Source organism: Sturnira hondurensis, unplaced genomic scaffold (assembly GCF_014824575.4).
Source record: "Sturnira hondurensis isolate 20B ecotype Veracruz unplaced genomic scaffold, ASM1482457v3 Scaffold0004257, whole genome shotgun sequence".
In the NCBI taxonomy this organism is placed as follows: Eukaryota; Metazoa; Chordata; class Mammalia; order Chiroptera; family Phyllostomidae; genus Sturnira; species Sturnira hondurensis.
In genome coordinates this window covers 4435083-4446620 of record NW_028076888.1, presented here as the reverse complement: position 1 = coordinate 4446620, position 11538 = coordinate 4435083, and the positions used below count along the sequence as shown (strand labels likewise).

At 54.9% G+C, this 11538-nt stretch overlaps 1 protein-coding gene and 1 non-coding gene across 2 annotated transcripts; one reads left to right on the top strand and one right to left on the bottom strand.

The window, feature by feature from the left end:
- The first annotated feature begins 697 nt into the window (after positions 1–697).
- On the top strand, positions 698–813 carry LOC118986400 (U5 spliceosomal RNA). The gene has a single exon (XR_005066369.1). It is a non-coding gene; the product is annotated as a U5 spliceosomal RNA (small nuclear RNA).
- A 3531-nt stretch (positions 814–4344) lies between these two features.
- Positions 4345–10494, bottom strand: KIAA2013 (KIAA2013 ortholog). Its single transcript, XM_037045210.1, has 3 exons — positions 9175–10494; positions 6376–7229; positions 4345–5017 (listed from the first exon to the last, which is right to left on the bottom strand). The coding sequence occupies exons 1-3, from the start codon at positions 10205–10207 to the stop codon at positions 5000–5002; spliced, it is 1905 nt and encodes a 634-aa protein (XP_036901105.1). The 5' UTR covers positions 10208–10494; the 3' UTR covers positions 4345–4999.
- Positions 10495–11538: the final 1044 nt, after the last annotated feature.

The following is an 11538-nucleotide window of genomic DNA, read 5'->3' as shown; positions in this document are numbered from 1 at the left end:
GCTTCCCTATTTCCTTCTGGGGAAATCCAAGCTCTTAGCCTGGCACCCCTGCAGCACTGTGCCTCCCTGCCAGAGTGCCCTGGCCACCCCTCTGCTGTGGATTCTTTAAAGTCCTGCCCAGATGTCAGCAAACATTCTGTGATCAGTGCTGACCACACGCACTTGGCACCCCCATCACGCAGAGCGCTCCTCGAGGATGAAATGATAGTGATATCCTCTGAGGGTAATTATTTTCAAGTTTTATTTTATTTTATAATTTTATTTATTTTATTTCTTTATGTCCAAAAGAAATTTAATTGTAGTGCCAGCCAGCGTAGAAGAGTCGGATTCTTTGTTGTTGGACAAGGCTCAGGTTTATACTCGTATTCCTTAAATCTGTCTTCCACTCTGCCCCCTGGTGGTAGTCCCAGTCCCAGCACCAAAACAAATGATCTATTTAAGGTATTTCTGGAAACCGGGGCGTGGCGGCGAAGATCATTTGCATACCCAGAATGCACTGCACATAAAACAATTTCTGCCCTATAAAATGACTAGATTCTCCTTTTTCCTTTAAATTATATTTCCCTCCAAAATGATAATTCTCTCACAGAATTGTCTGAAGAAGAGGAAGACGTGATTATCTCTTTCAGGTAAATAATCACCATTATATATTTAGGGGTAACAGTTACCCGAGGAATGTGGGCCAGGTCTGTTTGACATACTCTGGTTTCTCTTCAGATCGTATAAATCTTTCGCCTTTTACTAAAGATTTCCGTGGAGAGGAACAATTCTGAGTTTTTAACCAATTTTTTGAGGCCTTGTACTTACAAGGCTAATCATTTGGGTTTGAAAAACAGACGGGGTTTACTCCAGTGGTAGTTGGAGTTGTGTAAGTAGTGTGTCCTTCAACCACTTGTATCCCCTGCGTGTGTGTGCTTGGGAAGAATTGAGCAGCTTATTTTTTCGTTTTCTTCTAACCTCCAAACCTGCTCCAGAACTTTGCGTGGGACCTGTCTTAAGCATTTGTTAAGCACATGACACTCACTTAACCAGGTTTTTGTTTGAAAGTAACTTAAAACATGTCTCAAGGAGGTAAAAACCAGGAAAGCCTCAGTACCTTTCTGACTCTGGCTGTTAAGTATTGCATTTACAGTAAGTTTTTTTTTTAATATTTTATTAATTTATTTTTAGAGAGAGGGGAAGGGAAGGAGAAAGAGTGGGAGAGAAACACCAACTCGTGGCCACTTCCCATGTGTCCCCCACTGGGGACCCGGCCCGCAACCCAGGCACATGCCCGGACCGGGAATCAAACCAGCGACCCCCTGCCTCACAGGCCCATGCTCAATCCACCGAGCCACACCAGCCAGGTACAGTAAGTTTTAATTGCTTATTTTAAGTAAGTTTAAAATTTGAAAATTTTCTGTAATATTTTTATAAGTATTATTAGGTCTTTTTTTTTCCTTTTTGATGAAGTAGTTTAGCCTTAGAACTAGCTCATTTGTTAAAATTAGGAATGATAAAGACATGATGATGATTATAATGGAATTGAAGAACCTCAGCAGGGAAGTGAAATTTTTAACTAATCGCATTGGCCAGAACTGCTCCCTCAGCACTCCTAGCTGCAAGGCAGTCTGGGAAATGTAATCTTTCTTCCAGGCAGCCATGAGGCTTTCTGTTGGTGTGAGAATACCGAGAAAGAAAACGTAGCTGTAACTGCACCAATATAAAAGAGAGGAGAGTTATCCGGAAGTGCCTTTCTGGGGCTCCATTTCTCAGCCTCCCATGCGCCTCCCTGTGGCCAGCTCTTGTCAGGCAGTTACCCACAGGCTGGCCGGCTCTGCTGGTCCCAGACACTCACTATTCACGTGGTGGGACAGTATTAATAATACTTTCCTTTTCCCAGGCAAGCTGATCCTCACCAGACCAGCTCTGGTCAGTCGGAATTAAATGCCTGTGGCCAGTGCTTTGGGCTCTGAGGGCTGGGTGTGCATCTAAACAGGGGGTTTTAGTAATATTTATTATTATTATTATTATTATTATTATTATTATTATTTAGGTTTGCTTTCTTATACAGAAGGGAAGAGAGTAGAAAGACAAGGAGAGAATCACTAATGTGTTTGAGTTGCCTCTCACACGCCCCCAACTGGGGACCTGCTGGGCCACCCAGGCATGTGCCCTGACCCGGAATCAAACCTGCAAACTTTCAATTTGTAGGGCGGTGCCACGGCAAGGTTAGGAACTCTTGAGCAAGAAAGCTCTCCCGTTTCTTCTCTAGGTAAGGTCCTGTGAACCTGTGGATCCCTTCCAGTCTGGGAGGTTGGAGGTCTGAGGTCCAGGTGCCTGCACAGCCAGGTTCTGGGAAGAACCTCTTCTGGGTTGCAGGCTGCTACCTTCCCGGGTGTCCCCACTAATCCTACACATGAGGGCTCCACGCTCGTGACCTAATCACCTGCCAAAGGATCCACCTCCAAATACCATCACATTAGGATCCGGCGTATGGATTTGTGGGGAATGGACAAGACACAAATATGGAGTCTACAGTAATATTCACAGGAGAATCCCACTTCCTCTCGGAAAAGCCCTCTGGAGGAGCCACGGGCTTCGTGGTTAGTGCCTTGGTCTGCAGGCTGCTCATTTGAGAAGAAAAGCCAGGGACAGGAGTGGGGGCCTGGGGGAGCGTCACATGGAGGGAGGAAAACCGGGTTGGGGAGGGAGGCTTATCGAGTTCCTCAGCGGGGCGGGCAGTAGGGGCCCAGTCCTGCTGGGAGCCATATATAGAATGTGCCTCAGAATCAAGGGACCCCAGAGGGGAGCGCTTGTCCCCCAGCTGGGTAGTATGCAACCCAAATTTCCATACCAGGTGTTCACCTCTGAAAAAGCAACTTGATAAAGACTCTCTGTGCACCCCACCCAGGAGGCTGAGAACACAGCGCCTCTCAGTGCATGAGTGGACTGTGTGAGGTGGACCCACTCAGGGTCCCCAAGCAGATGCATTTGCCAGCATCTGCTCTCTGCAACGGGGGCTGAATGGAGGAACCGAGTCACTTCTACAGCGGGCTGCTGATGCCATCCTGGAGGGGGCGAGGATGCCTTAGCCCAGTCCACCCCTCGGAATCCAGCACAGGAACAGGGTGGGGAGAAAGAGAGGGAGTGTCGGGGCTCAGAGGGAGGCCGGGCCCGCAGCCAGCCCCATCTGCCTGCCAGCCAGCCTGGCACTCAGAGGCTGAGCCATCCTGGGCAAATCACTCAGTCCGAGGTCATTTCCTCATCTCTCAAACTGGTATCTTAACCCTCAGCAACACCCTCCCCACATAGTGCCAAGTTCATGTAAAACACCTAACATACTCGTACAGTGAGCGCTTAAATGAGAGCTATAATCCACAAATAGCAGTTTGTTAAAATTTTGGTTGTTCAGGAGGTATCTTTCAGGAACCAGGTATGTGGGTTCATTTTTCCATGTCTGGGAACCTACAACGTGTGGGTTCCAGGTTAAACAGAGGGAGTGGGGTGATGAAGGGTGGCCCTCGCATCAAACAGCTTCCCCTACAATGCAGTAACTAGAGGGAACTAGAGAGCATATCACACCGTCAGCCACACCCAACTGCACCCCATGAAGTTTCTGCTCCCTGAAATGCACAAGCCAGCCAATGCCCCAGGCTGGGATGGGAGGGAGACGGGGAAGAGGTATTTCTGAGCTCTGCACTATCCGGAGCAGGAGTGGAAGGTGCATGGGGCTGGAGCCACTAGAAAACCAGGACAGCTGGTCACCAAGCCCGACCTTTGTTTACTTTCTCTCCGAGCCATCTGCTGAGGGCCAGATGCTCAGCTCCTTGGCAGAGAAACCCGGCTTTCCAGTGAGTCAGGTGCTTAAAAGGACAGCCTCCCCAGGTGGACCGCCACGCCCTGCTCCCAGCTGGGCGTGGGGGCAGCTCCATTCTCCTCCCCACAAAGGCGAGGGTCAGATCTTAGTTTTAGGGAACATCCGGCAGAAGCCCACCCAGGATTTCCCCTGCTGCCCAGCCCTATGGCCAGCAGAACCCAGGGCAGGCAAATCTAGGCTATAGAGGGCAGGTAGAGGGAGAGGGCATGGGAGCAGGAAAAGGACCAGGATGGTGCTGCTCTAGCAGCCCACTGGGCTGGACTAGCTCCCCCCCACCGCCCCCCCCAGGGGAGCAGACCAGAGGCCGCCTCCGCACCTGAGCGGACTCCTCTGACAGGTGGAAATGTGGGAAAAGATTTCCTGTTGGGAGCGAGGCTGCCAGCCCTTCTGCTTCAGACACCCCCCCCCCTTGAAAGCCTGGTGACGGAGGGAGGCAGGATGGCTCCAAAGGTTTCAACCACACACAAACCGCTCATGATGTTTGAAAGAGATTTATTTAAAAACAGAACAAAAGAAAGCTTTGGTATTTCAAAACCCAACAATCATCACTAGAAAGTTAAAACACTCCCCCAGAAGCCCAGAAATACAAAATCACAGACCTCCATGGGCTCTTAAGAAAGAGACAATGTGCAAACCTGAGGATGACCCGAGACCCATGCCATCCACGCAGGCCATGAGCGCGGCCCCCAGACGCCACCCCCGGAGGCGAGATCAGAAATCACCGCCAAGATTCACTGTCTAAAGTGGATGCCAAAGCCGTCCAGCAAAATCTCCACAATAAATTAAAACTTCAGTTGCGAAGAAACACATTAAATTAGGAGAAAAAACCCACAACTTTTCCCAGACACGAGTCTTTTTTTTCAAGAGGTCTAGTTCCTGGGCCAGAGGAAAGGGGAACAGTGGAAGGAGTGAGTTCAATTTCAAGTATTTTCCATATGGGTTCGTTTTATTGAGTCGAAAGCTTACAAAAGATCTACGGGCCCCGCCCCTCCCGCTCCCCCGTGTAAACTCCTGAACATCCACACGCGCCTCTGCGTCACTGGCGTCCCCAACAAGGCACGAAAGGGTGGGTGCTTGCAAAGGATCCCTTGTCCGTAGCAGCAGGACGGTCAGTCGGTGGCTGCAGGACCGCCGGCTCACTCAGACACTGGGGTCTTCCTGTTCAATCAACAAAACAAGCCGTTACTGCTCGCCGCCAACCCTGTGGACAGCTATGGAGCACTAAGGGAAGCTGGCCATGGGGACAGCCGTGGTGGCGCCCGCCCAGGCTCCGATCTGCACAGGCAGGCAGCCCCTGGCCCAGTGACAGGCTGGAGCTACCACCTTCCGCGGAGTTAGTGATCTGGTGCAGAGTGGTTGCCGGGCTCTGCTCTGGCGAGGCCAGCTCTACACGCGTAAGCTGAGGGACGCGGCGCAGTGCCGTATGAGGGCAGCGTGGCTCGTCCCCGAGCGTGTGGGGAAGCGCGGTGGATGGGTATATGCCATATTAAGAGCAGAGAAGCCCACCAACCAGCAGGGAGACGTGGCCTCGGGCTAATACACAGGGCGGCTGCCACCCACACAGGGGGGTTCTCCTGCAGCTGGCCCAGACGGCTCCACAGACAGTGTCTGCGGGTTTCTTTTTCACCTGATTTTCAATCTGTCCTCGGAGCTTCAAGAGCTCAGACCTGCCTCCCACGCCTTCAGGTCGCATGCTACTTCTTTCTCCCAGTTGCGGCCACAAAGCCCTCCAGGAAGGTGAAGAGACATTTCTCCTGTGCTGGCCCCTGGCTCTCCGACCATGTGGGAACACAGACCTGAGCGCCACATGCCTCTCTACTCCACGGCGCCAGAAAACAAGCTCAGCTCCCTCTCTAGCCTTTCTCCTGCCGGCCAACAAGGGGCCGTCTTTCTCCCAGATATCCTGGCGGTGGAAAAGCACAGGCAACCGGCTGCCAGGGCAGAGGCGGCATCCTCTGAGACACCAGTCCTGCTGTCCTGAGATACATTCCACATGGGGCTGGGGTCAAAACCGAGGCTGCTGGGGGCAAAGGTGTCTGAGCAAGAACGAAGGGAATGACCCTGTCCTGCACAGACCAGACCACCCCCTGGGCTGGCCCACAGGGAGGGGCCGCCCCCTCAACGCAGTGAACAGGCCCTCCGGGGTTAGGGTGGGGGTCCACCAGCACTTTAGAAGGAGGCTTCAGGTTAACCTAGAGCTTTGCTGCAGTTATTTACAGATGCTGAGATTTGCTTGGGGCAGGGACGGGGGTGGGGTGGGGGTGTGGGGTGGGGGACAACTGCCCACACCCCTGGGAGGCCAGCGGGCTCATCTATCCACAGCTGTCCTTTCCTGTGGTCTCCTTCCAAAAGTCACTTTTTATGTCCTTTCAAAACCCACTCGCTCCTATCTCTGTGTGGAGGGCCGAGGGCACTGGCTTAGAAGGACCCCTATGACGACCCCGGCTTCAGCCCGCCCTGCAGCAGGACCGAACAGGAGGCCGGGGCCTCGGGAGCTGGGAACAGGGGCTCTATACCTTACTCCTGAAGAGGGGCTTGGCCCCAGGCCCACAGTACTCGTTATAGATGAGCTTGAAGAGGAAAAGGTGGAAGAGAGTGATGAGGGAGGCCACGCTGAACCAGAAGAGGAAGGGCAGCCCGGGGTCCTGCTGGGCCATGTGCTCGTCGTGGGCCAGGATGGCCTTGAGGTGCAGCGTGTGCCGCAGGTCCTGCAGGTGCGTGAGGTCGGTGGAGATGTAGAGCAGCGGCGTGATGGGCTGCGTCACCATGACCGAGAAGGTGTGGCCCTGGGGCGTGGAGCTGAGCTCCACGGGCTCGTCCAGGCAGCCCGCTTCGCAGGCGTAGATCTTGACCGGCTGGCCACGGGCCTCCACGGACACGTGCAGGTACGGCTTGCCCTCGGTGTCCGCCAGCACAGCCAGGTTGATGTGGTCGTTCTTGTATCGGATGCCGTGCAGGGCGTAGCTGTTGTGCAGCACGTCGGGGTCGGCCTGGAACTGGAGGTGGTTCTCGGTGAACTGCAGCCCCCCGAAGCTGAGCACCATGCCCTGCAGGATGCCTGGGGCCCCCGCCTTCACCAGCCCCTTGCAGCCGCGCTTCTGCAGGGTCAGCCTCCACAGGTCAGAGAGCTGCAGGATCTGCTGGACGGAGGACAGCTGGCCGGGCCAGAGGTTCTCAGCGTGCATGGTGGCATGGCCGCTGAAGCAGTGATCTTCGTAGTTGAGGATCGACTCCATCTGCTCTCGCTCCCTGTGGCTCAGGTTGGGGCTGAGCAGTGGGGCTGGGGAGCAGGACATCATGTAATACAGGGTCAGGTTCACGGTCAGGCCAGACGGGGTGTGGGCATCCGTGATCTTCTTCATTTCCACACCTGTAACACCACAAGGTCACACGTTAAGGGGGAATGGCCTGATGGGAGGCTGAGGTCATCAACAGAGATCGAGAGCAACAGAGGCACAGAGTTTTCGTCCCTAGGGAAGAAAGTGGCAGTTCCAGTTTCCCTCGAGTGGGAGAAGGTCATCCTGCCTGGCTTCCTCACCCGACCTGCTTGAGCCCTGTGAGCCTGAAACCTAAAATCTTGTTAAAAGGCAATGGTGCCTCCTGCCAGGTCTCGAAAGAACACTGTCTGCAGCCACCTGGAAGTCCCACCCCAGAACACTGTCGCCAACGCCCTGGCCAGTCCCGGGCTTCTCCTCTCTATCATTTCCCTCCCCGCCAATCCCACAGCATCTGAACCCAGGGTCTCCCCAGTCTATACGACCTCTAGACTCAGCCACAGGGCTGCCTACTCGGTGTCTCCCTCTGACTGTCTGACAGGCATTTTGAGCCCGACATGGTTGAATTCTTCCGGCCCCAAACCTATCCTTCCCTGAGTTGTTGTCTCCAGTGTCAACACCCACTCACGCCCTCCCCCCAGTTCAGGAGTCCCCCCCAAGTTCTCACTCCCCACAGCCAGTCCTTGGCAAGTCCTGGCAGCTCCGCCTGCAATGGTATCAGAGTCCACCCACTTCCTCTCCTCAGTCACAACTCTGGTTCCAGCCTGAGCCTCTCTCACCTGGGCTACTGCGGGAAACCTCTTACCTGGTCTCCACACTTCACTTTTGCCCCCGTAGAGTCTATAGTCTGCACAGAGCAGCCTCGGGGACCTTTAAAAGCGTGTACCACATGGCGTCTCTGCCCTGCTGTCTGTCCCACTTACAACAGAATCCCCCACCAACGCACTAAGGCCTACAAAGACCCAGTAGGATCGGTCCAGCTGGAGCCTCCCGTGTGTGCCCTCGCCTCCTGAGACACCTCCCCACCGCTGCTCACAACTCCACCAAACCCACTCCTGCCTCAGGGGCTCTGGCCTGCTAGGGGTTTCCTCCTTCAAGTGGCTTTGTGACAATTGGAGCCAAACAGAGCCCCACCCCTACCCTTTCCCACCCGTCTTGGGTCACCCTCAATCACAGATTAACTTTCTCCATAGTACCTTTTCTTCTAGAAAGCTAGCTTACTCATCTATTCGATTTTCACTTTTCTAATATTCGTCTTCCTCCCACCCAGAATTCCAGCAAGCACCACGAAGGCAGGGACTTTGTTCTGTTCATTCTGTCTTCTCCATGCAAGACCAGACCCTGGCAAAAGCGTTCAATAAACACTTGAATGAATGAAAGACCCCTGAGCAGTTACACGTAGGGATGCAGACTAGAACCCCAGAAACCACAATCTCTTGCATCTGGAACAGGACTTTCTTCTCTGAAACAGTCAAGGGGGACCATTTTCATTTGACAGAACACCCCGCCTGCTGAGAGGCCCCACTACCTCCCTGTGGAAAAACCGCAGCCACAATGGCCAAGGCACATCTCAGCCTCCAGGGGTGTCGTGAGCCCATGCTTGTCACCAGCCAGACTACAGGGAACCGAGAAAAGAATGTGGGGACCGACCAGGCCTCTCTGCTTGTTTCCCCTTTACAAACCGACCCTCTAAACTGCTCTGCTCAAGTCAGGCCTCGCCTACAAGAACAAATAATAATAAGACCAACCCATGACCCGCATTCTCTCATTAGGACCTCATACAAGCCCTCCGAGGTAGGTGCCTCTGTTATTACTGAACACAAGTCCAGAGAGATTAGGCTGCAGGCCCAGGTCACAAAGGCACTAAATAATGGAGTAGCCAGGGTCAGCCCCAGGTCAGATGCCATGCCCAAGACTTAACCACCCCTCTGCTCCCTTTCACCGTCGCCTTGGCAGGCTCTGGAGGGACATCTCCAGGATGGACTATGTTCACCCCGGTGCAAGGTGTGGACTTTGACCCAAGCACTTGCCAGGCCTCACCTGGGCTGAAGAGCTGAGCCCAGAGGCGCTGGTGGTCCTGAAGCAGCTCGGCTGCGGGCATCTCCAGGAGCTCCAGCATCTCCTTCCGTGCCAAGTCCTGGAGTGCCTTGAGCTCCTTGGCTGCTTTGCTTTTGAGCACCTGCGGATTGACAGGGCCTGAGACGTGCACCACCCACAGTACCGTCTCATCCAGCTGCGTTTTGGGAGCCACTTGGAGCCGGTCCACTAGTTTCTTGGCGGCCACCACCACCAGGTGCACCAGCCCGGTGGGTAAAGGCGGGGACAGGCCCGAATAGAGGAGGAACTGATGGTCTCCGACCTTCTCCAGGGTACTGGTGTAGGTCTTGGGGACCGGAGCAGCTGTGGGTCCCACAGTCTGCAACGCGGCCACGCGTTCCGTGGGGTTGTTGAGCTGGATGCGCTGCAGATAGACGTGGGGTCGGCCCCGGTGGGCCAGAAAGTCCTCCTGCAGCAGCACACAGTCGCGGCTGGATCCCGTGACAAGTCCAGAGGCTGAGGCTGGCCCGGGGGCGGCCGCTGCAGCGCCAGAACCTGGGGTCCCGAGCTGCAAGCAACGCACCCGGCGCAGCAGCCCTTCACGCAGCAGGAGCACTGACTCTCCAGCTTCGGAAAGCACGTTGAGCGGGCGCAGCTGCACAAAGGGCACGAAGTCCGGCGCCACGGCAGGCTCCCGCTCCCCAGGGGTCACCCACAGCCGGTTGGCAGTCACGTCCAGGGCCAGGAAGCCGTTGGCCACCAGGGCTGGCACCCCAGGACCCAGCAGCACAGCCTCGCCGCGCTCCCGCAGGCCGCGCCAGGCACGGGTGGCCGCCTCCAGGCAGGCAGAGGGCTCGGCGGCGCCCGCCTCGCCGCGGGCCCAGGACAGCAGGTGCAGGCCGCCCGCCGCTCGCCGCGCCCCGGAGCCCCCGAACCACAGAAGCAGCAGCAGGAGACCGAGCAGGCAGAGGAGGCGGCGGGCCCAGCTGCTCGACAGCAGTCCCGGCAGCCCCTTAAGCCGTTGCTGCAGCCACATCGGGCCGCCGGGCGCGGCGCGGGGGCGGCCGCCGGGCCCGCCGCCCAGCCTACCGGCCCGGCCGCCCGCGCCTCACTGTCCAGCCGGGACCGCAGCACGCACCACGGACCCCGTCGCAGCCGCCGCAGCAGCCGCCACTGTCTCTTCCTCCTCCTTCTCCAGGGACTGTCGAACGACGCCGGCCGTCAAGGGCCGCCGAGTCTTTTGCGACAATGAAAAAGAGGGGGAGGAGAGAGGGGCGGGCCAGAGAAAGTGGGAGGGGCCACAGCAGGAAAGGGACGAGCGTCAGCTGTGGGGCTGGACTTCGCTTTCCAGGGCGGATGGAGTGAAGTTCAAGGAAAGAGCGAGGAGCACGGGGTGCATCCAACTCACTTGTCAGAAACACCGAGTCAGCCAAACCGAGCTTGTGTTGGGCCCCGCTTGCCACTAATGGATTCAACAGTCGTAAGATTTAAAAATAATAATAATAATAATTTTTCTGCAAAAATGATCCTCGCTGCAAACAGAACAGTAAAGAAAAGAAAGAAAAAAAGAGCAAAGAGCAAAGGAGTAACCGCTCTAAACTAGACTTCCTAGGAAATACTCTGTTGACAACTCTCCCCGACTGTCTGGCCGCGTGTGCCGCATACCAGACACAAATCCAGCCCAGGACCGGCCATTTCTCTGCAGGAACAAGCCGTCTTCGTGTCAACTCTGAGTTATAACTTATTAAATAACATAAGGCCCTATACGGTCTCAGACTTTGAAAATGCCCTTAAATTGTGAGTCATCAATGCAAACGAGACATTTTGCAAAAAAAAATCAGTATGAGCACGGGTGGACAATGGGGTCGTTGTTTCTACTTTGCTTTCAGGGCATTCCAAAGCCCAACAGTGGTCCCCCGGTTGTTGGAAATTAAGCCGGCATTCGAAGTGGCTTCTTGTGGGCTGTGAGCACACACGTGCGTCTGACGACTTTGTGGGCCAGCGCCGCAGTGTGGAAAGGTGTCTGATCCTACAGTACCTTCTTCCCTCCGCCCCCAGGGTTTTTATCAACGCATAAACACAAAATTCTTAGCTACCACTGGGAGTTCACAAAACCCACGGAGTGTGTTTGGGGCCGTGCAGGAATCCATGCCCTGCAATTAGAGAGCCAGGAGCCACCCAGTCTCCTCCTGAAGGAGGCAGAAGTATATGCTCGGGAACACAGTGAGGTGAAAACAAACCAAACCCTGGCGATCCCACCTGTGAAATGCGGATGACCACAGACCCTGCCTCTCATGTTTCTGAGGAACTAATAAATTAATGCGGACAAAGCAAGCAAGGTGCATGGCACATACTAAGTAATTTTAA